The sequence below is a fragment of the Brienomyrus brachyistius genome, chromosome 19, assembly GCF_023856365.1.
Source record: "Brienomyrus brachyistius isolate T26 chromosome 19, BBRACH_0.4, whole genome shotgun sequence".
NCBI classification, from domain to species: domain Eukaryota; kingdom Metazoa; phylum Chordata; class Actinopteri; order Osteoglossiformes; family Mormyridae; genus Brienomyrus; species Brienomyrus brachyistius.
The window spans coordinates 5,919,705-5,936,402 of NC_064551.1; the positions used below are offsets into that span (position 1 = coordinate 5,919,705).

Consider the following 16,698-nt stretch of genomic DNA (forward strand, 5'->3'; position numbering starts at 1 on the left):
ATTGTCAGGGTGAACGCTCTGGGCCGCTCTCTCCATCTCTCTCTCTCTCTGAACTGTATTGTCAGGGTGAACGCTCTGGGCTGCTCTCTCTCTCTCTCTCTCTCTCTCTCTCTGAACTGTATTGTCAGGGTGAACGCTCTGGGCCGCTCTCTCTATCTCTCTCTCTGAACTGTATTGTCAGGGTGAACGCTCTGGGCCGCTCTCTCTCTCTCTCTCTCTCTGAACTGTATTGTCAGGGTGAACGCTCTGGGCCGCTCTCTCCATCTCTCTCTCTCTCTCTCTCTGAACTGTATTGTCAGGGTGAACGCTCTGGGCCGCTTTCTCTCTCACTCACTCTCTCTCTGAACTGTATAGTCAGGGTGAACGCTCTGGGCCGCTCTCTCTATCTCTCTCTCTGAACTGTATTGTCAGGGTGAACGCTCTGGGCCGCTCTCTCTCTCTCTCTCTCTCTGAACTGTATTGTCAGGGTGAACGCTCTGGGCCGCTCTCTCTCTCTCTCTCTCTGAACTGTATAGTCAGGGTGAACGCTCTGGGCCGCTCTCTCTATCTCTCTCTTTCAGAGAATGGTCAAAGCAGCACCATCCTAATTGAACTGATGCTCTTCATGGATTCAAATGATGCTGCAAAGATAACAGTACAAAAAAGAACTAAAGATCACAAGCATACACTGTGCAGGACCTTTTGTTTAAGCAGATCCACACCAAGATTCTCTTTCTACCAACCAGTTGAGTCCTCTGTGACTGTGATTCTTCGTGCTCAGTTGGTTAGTAGAAACAAAAACTTGGTCAGGATTTGTAGCTTCGGGACCTGAAACACCCAATACTGTGATTAAGGAGAAAACAACACAAGGTACAGCACTGTGTGAAAGTCTAAGGCTGCTGAAGAAAACGACGTTTAAATGATCTTCTTGTTGGTGTGAAGCTATGATTTTATGTCTCTTGAAGTGTGTCAGCTTAGCGATTTCTAAACCTCTGCTAAAGTCACCCCAGTATTTGCAGTGACCATTCAATATATCCATTTATTTGAGTCAGCCACTAGCACGCTAATCAATAACATAAAATTATTTAGTTAATAATTTAATTAAGGGAGCTGGTGATGAAATGTAACAAATACGTTCAATGGCGGAGGAGATGTTTGGGAGCTGAAGTGGTTGGTGTTCATCTAGCTGTCCAAGAAGATATCAGTAACTTTTTGGAGAACAGAGGATATTCTTGTTAGTTTTTTATTGTGTTACTCTACATTTGCAAATCTAATGTTTAAATTCTGTCTGAACATTTACAATCCAGGTAAATAGCTTTGAACACTTTCTTTGGCTGCTTAAGACTTTAACACAGTACTGTACATATGCAAGATTCTTTACTTCCCGGAAAGCTTAAACAGAATACCATCATCCACACCGTACTTCTGGACAGGCAAACAAAACAGAGCACTATCACCCCCTATTCAAACGGTGCTGTTTCAGTCAGCACTCTGATTAATTCCGATTCGAACAATTGACTCCTCAGCTCTAACGCAGCAGGCTGTTATTGTTCTGGAAAACTGCCGAACAGAGATACACAGGAGCAGCTGTCTCATTACCCTAGAAATACCCCGAGCAAGTAATTATGGGCCTAGAGACACCTTTTGTAAAAGACGCTCACTGTGATTGTGGGAACACATTGTTATACATCGCCGAGTTTAAAGGGAAACAAATGGAATCAATTAGAATATCTGCCACTGCGTTTTATGGTCACATTCCTGGCGTAAATGGTTACGGACACATCTGAGGCTACATGGGAACTCGTGTGATGGATACAGCTGGGCTCGTTCCGAGAGGCCGGGTGATAATATGAGGGATTCATCTCTCAGGGACAGTTTGCTAAAAGCCATTGAAAGAGCTCCTCTCCCTTGACTGGAATAGCTGGATTCTGAGACAAAGTTTACTGTGGCCAAAAGCTAAGCAAAAGTGTCACGTCTAACTCAAAACCGGTGGCACAAAACACTTTAAGTTTTCCCCTTAAGTATGACACTTAAGGTTTAATTTCTCCTTGGCTAAGAGATTTATTTAAGGGTGTTGCACAGAACCCCTTAAAATGTTTCCTTGGTTAAGGAAAAACATTAAGGGATTTACAACATCGAAAGACGTTTTACAGCAGTGAAACTGCTCCGTTTCTATGGAGACCGTTCATATGCTTGCACTCACGCCTGCTTGTGATACCCTGATATCTGAGAGAAAAGAGGACGAGAAATGGGAGAAAAGAAGACAAGAAAGCCAAATTGGTCAGAGGAAGAAAAGATTATACTTTTGGAGGAAGACAATAAAAGAAAGAACATACTAAAAGGTAAATCTGATCCGCAAATAACAGCAAACAGAAAACAACGAATGTGGGAGGAAATTGCAATGAAAATTAATTCAAGGAGTCTACATTGTGCTACAACGTTAGTTATTTTATGTTCATGATTGCAAACTAACTGGACATTGATTGAATATTGATTTTTTTCTGTTAATAAATTGATCTTCATATTGTACGGGAGCTTGAATCCTGATGTGGGTCCCATCTATCACAGCACACTCTTGGGAAGTCGGCTACATTACCGAAGGGTGTCGCTATTTAATCCTTTTCTTGTTTTTAGGGGAATTTCACCACGGTGTTCAACAGACAGGCAATGGCGTTTGAAATTCGGTGAATGACGCTCTGCACACCGTTGACTTGTGGACATGAAATACATCGCCTGTTACAGCCTGGAAGGAGCCTGTAGCATAAACCCGCAGAGCAAACATGAACTGCAACGCAGCTGGGGGAGCACAGCTTCGGAATGTCGGGCGATCCAACTGCAGACGGTCGGACAAGTCAGAAACTGACTGCCGGGCAAATTTATAAAGCAAAATCAATTGCTCATCATTAAGCGTATCTAAGGGGTTCTCCCGGTCGCGGAACACTCTATGTGGGATGCCTTAATTTTCATTATTTATTATCTTAAACTCGGCTTTGTTGCAGTTAAGGTACAGTTAGAGGTACCTTAATTATTTTCCCTTAGTTTGGTTGCGAAGGCCTTTTGTGCAACCGTTAAGGGATTCCTTAAGTATATGACTAAGATAAGGAGAAAAACTTAAATACTTATGGGAAGGTTTTAAGGAAACCTTAATGAGGAGACTTAAGGGTGTTTTATGCAACCAACTTTATTTTAAGGAAACCTTAATTCGGACTTTAAGGAAAATCTTAACTTAAGGTGTTTTGTGCAACCGGCTCCTGGTTTATATCTCAGTGAGAAGCAATTTCTATGAATAACATGAGAAATACGAAATGTAATACAAATGACAGAACAGTTAATGGTTAGAAACCGAATGGGAAACGAGATTAAGCACCACAGATGGTCATACAGATCAATTTCAGTGTATGTGGCTATCATTTCAATTTGGATTCAGCTTTTACTAGAGTTCATTATAGCAGTATAATCATCAAAATGGCAAGTATAAGGCTTTGGGACACTGGCTTGGCTAGATAGAAGGGGTTGCTGATGCATTTCACGCGCTGCGTCGTGGCACATCTGGATTCTTCCCAAGAACGTGGCCTTCGGGGCAAAGCTCAAGCCAACAGACCGCGCAGCGGGGTCTCCCAGGGCGTTTATACGCGAGGTGAGGCTGACGGAAATACCGCGGTCGAGGACGGGCCGTCTGCATCCCTTCAATGGGTGAGATGTGTTTACCCCTGCAGTGAAGCGACCGCCCTTCTCTACTCGCACCGAGTGGCAGGATCGCGAGTCAGAGGGAAAGGTGCAGGGTAGCACCTCTTCCCCATCCCAGCGATCCTCGTGCGATCCTCGTGCGATCCTCGTGCGAGCCCGCTCACCTTCCTTTCTCCCTCGATGACTGTGATAGGCACTGACGTGGTGGGCCACTTGCTCTTCGGAGGTAACGGCTTCTCGCAGTTCCACAGCACTATTATCTAAGGGAAAGGGTGTCGCTCTGTTAAGTTTCCGGGTTACACGGCTAGTCTGCTCTGCCCTTCGTTACACTGCCTTAATGCCACGTGGAATACTGTGACACCTCTTTATCGGCTGGTTCCCCAGTTAACAAAGCAGGAATTTAGTTCACGTACCACGGTACGTGGTTTTGACTTCAGAAGGTCAAAAGAGATAGGACACAATTTCTCCCTCAAGGTTCAATTCCTCTGCAGCTACTGGAATTATTTATTTATCATTATATATTTGTATTTTCCCTATATACCATCTTCACTTTACCAGGTAATCTCATTAATAATACTTGCTAAAATAAACTCAACACTGTATATTTTCTTTCAGGTGCAAATGTCAATAGACACAAGGATGACAATGTTCTTTAGTAATAAGGAACCTGACCTATCATGTTGAATGAAAAAAAAAGACATATCACGTGGAATTAATATTAATAACGGAAGTCCAATAATAATAATAATGTTTTCAAACACCCTTTAGATTCAGTTACGCTCAGGTGCGGTGTGAAGCAGAGGAAAAGGCTTGCTGGACATTAAAAGTTCAGGAAGAGGCGGAAAGAGCCAAGGACTATTGAAAAAAGTTGCAGAATCAGTAACATTTACTGTAGTCACGGGTTTTTACATTTAATGACGACTCAGTCCTTCCTTTTGGAATTCATGAGTTTAAGGTCAAAATAACAGTGCATTTTTTTCCTTGATATGCCTAGGCGACCCAGTACGGCTGAGAAGATCCGCTCGGATCCTCCTGAGCTCTCACCTGCGCACAGAACTTGGACTTGACCACGGCGAGGATGAGCTTGACAATGGGCTGTAGCTGTGACTGCAGAGGGGTCAGGGCCTGGATGACGGCGGTGAACTCCAGAGACGGGCTTTTACCTGGAGGGAAGTAGCATGTCATCATTGCGGGGACACCCACAAACCCCAGCAGGTCGACTCAGGAGCTGCTTCACTAAATGCTTTTCCCATTAAAGCAGTGTTCCTCAATCCGGTTCTCAGGGACCCTCAGAAGGTCCATGTTTTTGCTCCCTCCCTGCTTCCTGCCAGACAGTCCACATTTTTGCTCCCTCTCAGCACCCTGCCAGACAATCTACATTTTTGCTCCCTCCCAGCTCCCTGCCAGACAGTCCAAATTTTTGCTCCCTCCCAGCTCCCTGCCAGACAATCTACATTTTTGCTCCCTTCCAGCTCCCTGCCAGACAGGCCACATTTTTGCTCCCTCCCAGCTCCCTGCCAGACAATCTACATTTTTGCTCCCTTCCAGCTCCCTGCCAGACAGGCCACATTTTTGCTCCCTCCCAGCTCCCTGCCAGCCAGTCCACATTTTTGCTCCCTCCCAGCTGGGTGGGAACAAAAGCGTGGACTTTATGGGAGTCCCTAAGGACCAGGATCGGAAACACTGCATTAAAGACTTCAGGACGATTGGCGAACTCTGTGTGTTTAATGCCCCCCCTCCCCGCAAGGTGATCCAGTTTCCCAGCATCCACGTTGCTTTTCTGCCTAAGACCACATCAGGGGCACATAGTAGCAACGTGATTATCTTTGTCTTACTGTTCAAAGTGTCCGCTTACACCTTTTTCTATTTTAAATGCAAATTCGGTAAAACGTCAAGGTCATCTTTTTCTCTAGTGTTCCATCTTGAGGTCAAATGTCCAGAAAGGTTAATTCACTCCTTCAGAAGGTTCGGGTAAGAAAAGCAGGTCTGTGCTTGGTATCATCGGAAAGGACTCACTGAGGGAACCTCATTAGCATTGACAGAAAGGGGGCAAAACTCAACCAGTCCGGTAATATAATAAAACACTGTGTTTCAGCCGACCATGATAAGCACATTCGGCTAATCTGACAACCTGGGAGAGTTTCACCCCTACAGAGAGAGAACCGGCAACTGTGGCAGCAAATGGAATTTCTCATTTTCCTCCGTGATCGTATTCTGCTCCCAGAGGACCCTAAACTGATCCACGGTCGAGTAGGAAGAAAGATACAACCTTGCAGTCAGCTTGAATACAATGTCTGCCAATACAAAGAGGGCAAGTGACAAGACAGGGAAATGCTGCGTTCACAGAATGGACCATTCCGTCATTTAATTTTATTTTCAGACAATGTCTCCATGACCCTGTTCAGGATAAACATTTAATAGATAGATGGATGGATCATATTAATCGTATTAAGATTATGAAAGCACCATACATTTGAATAGGAAGACATAACAGCCAGTGATTAGACTGGCATCTTCTAATGAAACGAACAAAAAAAAATACAATTTTCTCGAAGTGCAAGAGAAATGACACATTTCGGAGCAGTTGGAAGTGTTTAGTGCCTTAACGTTGCCAAGCATTCATCCCACAGCCATCATAAACACTTCTGCATGAGTTAAAATGGGAGATGTAGCATAATAATAATGACATAACACAAGCGGCTTGGACTAAAAGTGGAGGATTGCGTTTTCACACTCTAAAATGTCTAAAATGTATATTTAATTCGCCAGCGACTCCCTGTTCGATGCTGTTACCATCCGTCGTGGATAAGAGAGGATTTCGAAGGAGTGGATTTAAGCAAGTCAGCTGATAAGCTACTAAACCGTGCTCGCGAGATAAGATGGAAATATAATTCCACTACATTTAATACCTTCGCATTCTTCGAATTTCAACACATTCTGCTCGTGTTGATGAATGTAACGTTACTGATACAAATTCTGATATATTTCTTTTTTATTTATTTTTTATCTCATCTCCACCCTATAAAATTCCTGCAAATATATTTAAAAAGACTTCATGGACAAACTGATGTATTCAGAGATCTGACGTTTTTTTTTACTGCATTATTTAATTTAGGTAACTGACTAATTGGTACTTCAGGGGGGGCTTTTTTGGGAATTACTCCAAGAATGTTCTGGTTGCAATTTATTACCATTAATAGCACTAGCATATAGGTCTATTCAAGAAAATAAGCTCCATGAATGCGTCCAATCAGCTTCAGCTGCCCAAATCATGGCCCTCATCTGTATTCTCATTGGTGGAGCTGGAGGTGTCCTGATCCTGACAGGTAGCTCACTCTCCCTCGGCAACTGTGTGTTTTTTTCGCAAATGCAAAAATGTGAAGATGGGAGCAGAGAGCTAACAGTGTCACAGAGCTGACACCGTGCGAGGAGTCAAAAGCAACAGCTGTCAAGCAAAAGCAGACAGGATCCTCACTGCTCTCGCAAATCATAAGTGAGCTTCCCTCAGCCTTATTCCTGAGGCCTGAGCATCGCTAAGCACGTTAAGTCCTCATTGTGCACTTGGCTGATGTTTTCTATCTGTGGCAACTTACAGTTTCAGAGAAGCGAGCGGCTGGAAGATGGATCAATATATATCATCCAACTGTTTATACCATTCATCCTGTTCAGGGTCACGGAGGGCCTGGGATCCACCCCAGGCAATATGCAGCACAAGGCACAGGTACACCCAGACCATCTGACACACAGAATCATTCATTACGGCCAATTTAGAGACACCAACAAACCAAACTGTCCGCGTCTGGGAGGTAATACATACATTTCATGTTAAGTCTCCATCCTTTCGAAATCACATTAAAAAAACAATGCTCTACTTATCAAGCTATGGAAAAAGTGAGACAGATCATGTATTGCAGCACTGATGGCAGGCCATTTAATCGAAAACAGCAGTACTGATTTGACTGGCCAGACATGAATCACAGAAAGCGTTCCCCTCTAGTCCATAAGCCCTCTGGGGAAGATAAAATTCTGCGAAGTAGTAATCCTTAAAAAATATAACAACCATCTTTATTAATATCTGCGTGATTTTATGATGCATATCGGTGTATGACTGGGGTGGCAGTGAAAGGCTTAGTGGGTAAGGATACTAAGTCTGTGATCAGAGGGTTGTTGGATCATATCCCAGTTCTAGCCAAATGATTTCACCAATGGGTCCTTCAACAAGGCCCACAATCCTCTGCTTTCTCAAAAAAGTAATGACGGTGATAAATCCTTTATTTGTTACTTGCACAAGTACAGGTACATTGTAATTCTTCCCTTCGCCGCCCCCATCCTGCTCTCCATAGCTTGGGGGTCCCAGCGCAGGGTCAGCCAATTTGCAGCAGCCCTAGAGCCGGGAGGTTACGGGCCATGCTCAAGGGCCCACGGACATATGACTGCTCTTCTTTGGGACTTGAACCAACAATCTTCTGATCACAGGCACAGAGATTTAGCCTATATATCTCTGGATAAAGGTGTGGGCTAGATATAAAATAAAATGTATATTTCCAGAGCACGAGACCCTGTTCATTCAGGTTTTCTGCTACAGCGGCATTTCCTGCCATTTTAACTTGCAGCTCACATCAGAATTCTGGCTGCTACGCCACACAAAGTGGTCATTTTATTAGGTACACTTGCTTTCCAACGCTGCTCCAAACAGACAATCCTGCAACTGTGCCTGAATACATGCAGCAACCCGTACAGGGTCTGCTGCCTGGTCCAAGTGATTCCCTCAGTAGGTGTGACTGTTGGTGCCATAGATGGTGTTCTCTCAGAAAGAGCCACATCCCAGGGATCTTCTCACGCCACAGTGCACGAAGAGAGGACGGAGGAGCAAAACAAAGCAGTACATGGCCGAACGTGGAGAAAAGCACCTTGCTAATGAGAGAATTCAGAGAAAGAATGGCCGAACTTGTCAAAGCTAACAGGAAGGCTGTAAGTGCAAAAATAACAGCTCGGTACGACCGAGGTGTGCAGGGTGGATTCTCCGGACGTACAACTCATTAACCTTTGAAGCCATTCTGGAGGGAGACGAACGCCGGTCTTTCCACATACAGTAGGTGCATCTAACGGCCACTGCCATTTTAAACTGAGGCCAGCAATGTCTTGTGCTTGCTGCCGACTACAAACCACGTGATTTATGATTTATCGCAATTAGAAACGAAACAGAAAAGCAAGGAACCTCGGAGGAGAAGAAACGAAGAACAGAGAGAATGAAAAAGAGGGGCCGTGACATCCCTAATTTCTATCCTCGGAAGAAAAGTCTGCGATTGTTCTCGGTGTAACTCCAGTAAGCAAGGGGAAGCAGAGATAATAGAAAAGTTGCTTCCTATCACATTTTATCCCCTGCTGTAGGTGCTGTGAGGGGATACAGTTTGGCAATTTGCAGATACGTCTTCCACTGCACAACAAATCCTGTATGTGGCCCAAAACAGAATGTCCTACTAAGTACACAGGTGTGACTACAATGGAAATGTGTCCATGTGCACCAGGGCAACGTTTATCTTAATTATACTACACAGGCTGTCTAATTCTAGCAGACTGAGTGTCACTACTTCATCAAACTGGCATTTCAAGAGTGTGTTTAGTTGATGGTGTACAAGGGTTTTTATACATGTCAGATCATATTATAAACATAGTCAATAAAATTTTGGGGGAGATCCATTACTGGTTAGTATCTGGTCATGCACTGCTGCCAGTCATCGGGGGTGTTAATTTTTGAACGGTACTGCTTTATATTTAGTTCACCTCATCGGGCGGTGGTACGGGAAGTCATGCTGGGAAATTTTGGGGCCGGATGGTTCCGTGGAATCCGAGCGAGGCAAGGCCAGAGCGAACGAGCCCTTTCTCAGGCAGTCGCTAAAACCCATTTGCACATATTCGAAAAGGGAAAAAAATAGCCCAGTGACACTGCCTCAGTCTCATAACCAAAATAGCTGAGTACAGAATGACTTTCATAGCTATGCTGCTATGAAACTTTTACGTCGTCTGCTGATGCTTCTTCCACCGTTGTCTTCGTTGTACCGTTCACCACCACTGTATTTCCACTGGTTCTGCGTACACCTACACTGGCTTTTTTATGCTCTACAGGATTTCCTGACAACCCGTGATGTATTGCCATGTGTAATATTTTGCATAATGTTTGACTGATTACATTTGATAACGTACACGAAGATTAATTGCTTGTCGGACAAAAAAGAGGGTTACATCCCCACCACTGGAAGCTACTGGGTGCAACTGGATATGCTGGATGTGCGTAAAAATAAAGCACCCAGCATGGTTTTCCACTGCGATTCTTTTTTTGTTTGTGTAGCATACTAAACATTTGCCAAATGGTAATGTTTCACGCATCTGTGTTAAAATCCAGTCAATGCTTATTAGTTAGGGGTAAGAGTAACATTTCTCAACTCACCCAGGGCGGCATAATAAAAGGGAAAGTTTGCAGGATCCGTAGAGAAACGGGGCAAGACGTAGAGTCCTCCAGGCTGCGCGTTCCACATTAACTTGTTTCTCGATACGTGGGCGTGCACTCGATCCTGGATTATCTGGCGGGAAGAACAATAAATGCATAAATAAAGAAATGAACAATATTAGTGGGGGGAAACATTCAGAGACACTACGGGAACCATGTGTGTAAGATCTGGTTGACGATATTTTGTTGATACAGAATACTTCCTTGCAGGACGTTCCTGATTTATTTGAGCTCAACGGCTTTCTTAAGTGACTGGCCTAACATTCAGAAATGAAAACACGAGAACTACGTAAAATAAGCAAATGTGAGGCGTTGTTTGTTTTACATGCCAAACAGTCCATCATAGCATGTTTCAAGACAATCTGGAATGGTCTGGAATGTTCTTTCCATTTTAGCAGGGTTATCTTCTGAGTGAGAGCAGGAAGCACTTTGTTTCTCCTGTGGGTAATAGACGTGCATCCACAGGACTGTGCCTGACGTCCCCCCCCCCCCGCAGGTTCCCGTGTGCAGCCTATGACAGCCGCGCGGCTCCAGCGCGAAAGGCTCTAATCCGCCTGTGACTCGGGCCGCTTTGATGCTTCCAGGCCGCCCCGCTGCTCGCTCGGCTTCTTAGGCTCCCTTTCATGTGGCGTCCTGCGACGCTTCGCGAGAAAGTGGGGTGGGAAATTAACTGCTGACGCGTCACGTAACAAAAGGAAAACAAACTGGGAGGGAGGGAGAGGATTCCAGGCGCAATCGGATGATCCGAGGCTTTGATTCAATTCGAAATTAGCGGCCCTTTCTGTCACAGAACCTCATCCCTTGAAATTGTGTAAAAACTGGGATAATTAATGAACAAATAATCCAGCTATTCACTATGGACACTGCGCTTAATGGCATCAAGTTTTGTTTCGACCAACCAGTTCATACTCAGCTAGGTAGCTGAAACAAAATCTTAGTCTGGATTTGTACTTTCTGAGCCTGAACTTTCCAGCTCTGTTAGAAGCTATAAAGGGTGGTGTGTAGCACGCTGTGCCCTTAATCTGAAGGTCACTGGTTCGACTCCCATGGCTGGTACGGCGATGTTGCCTCTGAGCCCTTGAACAAGGCACTTAACCCCAATCGCACCATGGTCACAGGCCGACCCTGCTGTCTGATCCTCACTTTGTATGTATGTCGCTTTGGACAAAAGCGTCTCATGAATAAATGCAACTTGATAAAGATCGTCTTCCACTGGCAAAAATCAGGTAGAGGTGGTAAATGAGGCATGCAGTGAGGAAGGTCTAAACCATGGTGACATAGCCTCTCCCTAGTACCGCCCACTTTCTCGTCACTGACCAATCAGAGCACCCCGTTTAAGAGTCAACGATCTCCCTCATATGCTACAATCAGGTCATGTCACTGTCCGTTGTGGTATTGTCTGAACCCCATTGACAACTGCTGTCTTTATTTAGGCCTCCCCAGTGAGCAACTATTTTCATAGCAGGGTCACGTGAAAACAACAAGTTACCTGCAATACTGCCCACATGCCTAGAAGCACTTAAAAGGGCCAGAGATTGTAGGATATGGCTATATGGTTACGATTTCCACCAAGTCAGAACCATGGGATAACAGTGCATGGCGGGAGAAAAAGGAGCTTCATTGCTCCTGGACTGAGGTAATATAAGCAGGTAATAGAAGAAGAAAAAAAATCAGGCTGCATTAATGGCCTGGGAGACCAGAGAGCTGATCTGCTGCAGCCATCGGCTTCGACGACAGAGAGCATCCATTACCGCGGTTATCCCATGTCTGACCCCCCACCCGCGTCAGCTCAAACCAAGAATCCCACAAACAGAAACACTTACCTCTAATGTAGTTAATACTATTTTTGCTACTGAAGAAAAATACGCATCCCACAGGAATTGAGTCTGTTGCCTGAGGGCCAATATTTTGTCATGGTCCACAGATCTGGTAATTGAAGGAATCTGCGAATAAATAGTGAAAAAAAAACAGGGTGGAAATTAAACACGGCTGGAGGAGCGCCGATTGTTTATCGGGCAGGTAGAATCGCGGGGTCCTCGCTGCCGCCTCAGTGAAGCCCGCCTGCCTCGCTTGCCTTCCGGCATTTTCCGCTGCATGTTGAACATGTGACATTAAAGGAGTAAGATGGCTAAAAATGCGTCACGGCATTGCTGCTCGGAATGCCGCATCTGCACGCGTTTATATCTCGGCCGAGACACAGCCATCTTCCAAAATGGCTGGCCTTCAAAAGAGCGCTGTAGAATTCAATCAGTCTAGTAGACATAAGCGTTGACCTTTCGGTGTCTCTCTTATAAGGGAAACCTGGAGATTAACCAGTTTTTACAGACCCTCAGAGTCTGACAGGTTCTGCCCGTCCAACTTCACGACCGGCGACACATAAAACACTAAGGAAAAAGAGTGCGGAATCAGGATGAGCAAAGAAAACCATGATGAATTTGGAAACAGTGGATATACAGCAGGCTCATTCTGTTCTATAAATGTACCACTTCGGATGAACTGTGGCAGGGATCCTGATCTCCATCCCGAAAGGTTTCTGGGCGGTGGCACGCATCCACAAGGTTTAATAAACAGAGACGCACGATATAAATAACTGAAATTAAATTACACCTCCCATTAGTGTTTATGTGGCTCCCCAGTAGGGAAATAAGCCTCTCCACATGTTTCGCTCGTCGCTGAAGTTCATTCCTCAGAATAATTGAACGTAATGAAATTCCCCCCCCTCTCAACAGGTGCAGAAACTCAATTGCTATATAGAATTAGGGCATTATCCTAGCTTAAACCTGGATGCCCCCCCCCCACCTCGGCTCACAAACAGGCGCCCAGCGGCAGGACAGGGGAGCTCCGCGTGGACATAAACACTGTTAATTCACCAATCACGACAGAGGATGTAATTTCAGCTTGTAATTAAATAACCCGTTAATTCCACACAAATATGAAAAATAATGCGAGGTATTGCAGTGACAGCAGCTTCAAGATGATATCTGCATTTTTAACGATGATGCATGGAGGGACACCTGCACCCTCTGCTGCGGTGCTCGTATTGCGACAGCGTTTGTCACTCTGAGACGAGGCCCCGGGATCAATGAAATAACGCGTTTTTTTTTTTTTACCCTAATCTGGACCAACATAAAATTCATAAGTAAATTATGCATATTTACAATTGCAGACAGATCAGACAAACGTCACAAAACACGCATGCACATACAATACTCCCTACTGCTGATATTTCAACCCAGAAGTGTATTTTTAAACAGATATTCACATTCAAAAATACACTGTTTTCTATTCCACCTATATTTGTGTGCTGGTAATTCAGAAAAGCACACATTCCTGTCACTCTTCCATGGAAACGCTGTCATTAATAGTTTGTTCCTTCCACCGAGAGCCTCGGATCCAGCAGGTTGGACATACTGCGATATCTACGCGTAATTAGCAATGGAATACTTTCTGGGGGGGTGACTTTGTTGCTAGGGACGGAAATACAATAGGCATCACAAGCCCAAAAAAAGCGGCCATTCAACACTGTATAATCACAAGTAATTAGGAGACCGGCAGTAAATCCATTAGTTGCTTTTAATATTCCTGTCTTTGTTAAACTTGACTGTTGGACACATATCAAATCAAAATCACAGTGTTCCACACGTATATTTGTTAGCAGAGTCTGAAATGCAATTTCCATGGCACTTTGGGTTTGTCCAGAGGTTAGTGGATGTAAGCTGAGTCATTATTAATTGCTGTAATTTCTAAAAGTGTGGTGTGTGTGTGTGTGTGTGCATCTGTGTGCAGGGGGACAAAATCTCTCACAGGCTTTTCTTCATTATTTGCCCCTATCTCTCTCCCCTTCCTGTCGCATTTAATTTTCTCTCTCACTTTCATTCCTTCGGTGACATTTCGCTTCTCCTATTTCAAGCCCCCGTTTTCGCCACGTTAATGACTCGCTACCTTGAAGCCACAAAAGGGCAGATAGGCAGCTGCCGCTATTAGGTTCGGTAATTAAAGAATATAAATATCATACAGCTTGCAGGCTGTAACGAATGAGGCCATGTATTGATATACGGGCACCAAGAGATGATGCGATACAGGCGTCCTACTCAGTGCCCGTCAGAAGACACGGTAGCCTTTTCCCTGCCTGTCAGCAAACCGTTCTCTGTGAGGTCAGAGTTGCAGCTACGAAAAATAACGTGCCTCCAGGCTACGGGGGGGTGGGGGGGGGCTGAGAGCTTTGAGGATGTAATGAAATGGACGAAATAAAAATGTTTTGCAGAGCTGCTCAGAAGAAGTACACGTAGACATCTTTGCGGACGCGCGCCTAACACACATATTCGCAGTTGCGCGAGTACGCGCACATCCTGGAATACCACAGGGCAACCCACAGATGTTAGATTACCGTAGTAAGAGAAGGAATCCAGGAATTTTTTCCAAAGAAGCGAGGCTTGTCGAGATCAATCATGAAAGCAAAGATTTGCCAATAGATCAGCGGAAAATGATTCCTGCTGTTTTCTGCACTGTAATGACTTGCCTGGTGTCGGATTTTATTTAGACTTATCTGAAGGACCATCATGTTAGGCTGAATTTGTCAGCCAAAATGTTTTAATCTTAGTCATTTTACAATTAATGCTGGCAAGTTCGTGGCCAAAACGCAGCAGTCATGATAGTCAAGCCCCTTGCTTTTCTCTTGGTAAAATACCAATATTCTGCCCCGAATACTGTCTGCGCTGTGCTTTATCTAACAGTGCTTTTAGAAATGACCGGTTTATTCTGTATCTTCCTCAGTCACTGCACGGATATCAAGGTGAGCCAAACCACTTTTAAGCTTTTAATCTCAGAATAATGAAGAGCCATTAACGGTCTAAAAAGATTTAATTCCTATTTATCTGTAATATGAGAGGGAAACTTCCAGAAAATGCAGGCTCCACAACTTTGGCCTCAGCGGTTGCACTCTCACAGATAAGATTAAGATTGTGTTTCATGTCTGAAGGCTTCAGACTGTGCTGCCAGGCACTGGAGAGTCATGTGACCTTCCCCTCCCACCCCTACAGCCGCGGGCGGCTTCTCTGAGACAGACGCCCTCCAAACCTGCAGCAGAAGCCTTTCGTCTCCGATGATGGCCGCTTTGCTCCAGTCGATCACTTCTGAGAAGGGCAGCTCCCAGCCGTTGCTTAGCAACACTGGGATGCAGGCCGCCTGAAAGGAGGGGGTGGGAAAATTAACGAATGGCACGCGGCATTCTGAAGGCTGCAGGTTCCGGAAGGGTTCTGGCTCTGCTCCCGGGTCTGAAACAAAGGCTTTAATGAAATTACGTTAATAAAATATCCAGCAGCATACCTGGCAAACGTGAGCGACTGTAAAATATTTAAGTCAGTTGGGATAAAAGTGTCACAGCAATTTAATAGAGTTAAAATCGACTGACTAACCAAAGAGGGCGGTATTAATCTCATGACAGCTGCTCTGTGGTCTAGAAGCAAACACCAATAACCAACCAGCTTAAATGACCAGAGAGGCATTCTGGGAGATCGTTGCCACAGGTACTTTTTCATTGTCTTTCAATATCTTAATAATGTATTTTTAAAAACCTCCCATAGACTTCCTCTTCGGTGCACGTCTAAGCGTTCAATAAACAATGAAATCTGAATGACTTAATTCTTCACATTACACGTACAATACAAAGAAAACAATGTAAAATATTTTAATAAAATGAGCAAAAAAAAATTCACTCCATCTTGAAAGCTGCCCTTTTCATTCCTGCAACATGCTGAAATAATTGGATACGAGAAACAGGCAAACATTCCCCCCGTTTGCAAATCTGGGTGAAGATGTTGAGTGCCTCTGAATAATGGATGACTCCCTCATAGGTTGGTCGTGCACTTAATATGCCATGAAAGTGTTTGCAAAGGTCCAATGAATCCTGGAGCAAGTTTACTTAATTTCAATAATGGCACCACTCAAAAATTCACTAAACACTATTCTTCTAAGAGAGAAAGAAATACGTGCAGAAATTCAAGCGTCGGCAATTAATTTGGCAGCAAAAACTAAAGCAAATATGAAAACAGAAGCTCTTTTTAATATTTGCGGAAATGCTTAAGCTCTAGTTTAATTTCACGCAGCGCTGTTGCACTTGTGTTTGAAACCACACTGGTTCATGGAAGCAAGGAAACGGCACCATAGTATTACAATACGCAGCCTGTCTTTCTTTCATATGGAGTGTCGAGAAATAACCCACTGCTTTATAAATTATTTTCACGATGAGTTCCAACACGCAGAGGTTTCATTGTTTTTAGTAACCGTGGGACTCATGCCTGTGATCCATTTCCCATCCCTGGCCATTTCTCTGATTTCCGATCAAGAGCGATCAATCTATACTGGCCCATCGGCACCAGTGGCTGATGGAAGAAACGCCCAAGTGATTTTGTGACCCCTCCGCCTTTAAAAATCAACCCGTATTTTGCCATATCTACTGAAGTCCTCGTAGAATGCGAGACCTCCAACCTTCATGCAGACATTAAGAAAAGCACCAGAGAGCCATT

General features: G+C 44.4%; 1 protein-coding gene across 1 annotated transcript in view; it reads right to left on the bottom strand.

Moving 5' to 3' along the window:
• LOC125715071 (exostosin-1) overlaps nt 1–16,698 on the bottom strand; it is a 185,344-nt gene that overhangs the window by 21,520 nt on the left and 147,126 nt on the right. Inside the window, exons 4-8 of the mRNA XM_048986303.1 lie at nt 15,251–15,358; nt 11,998–12,117; nt 10,115–10,247; nt 4,711–4,829; nt 3,831–3,926 (exon numbers count right to left, since the gene is read on the bottom strand). Coding sequence (XP_048842260.1) covers nt 3,831–3,926; nt 4,711–4,829; nt 10,115–10,247; nt 11,998–12,117; nt 15,251–15,358 — 576 coding nt within the window. The remainder of the gene's footprint in view (nt 1–3,830; nt 3,927–4,710; nt 4,830–10,114; nt 10,248–11,997; nt 12,118–15,250; nt 15,359–16,698) is intronic.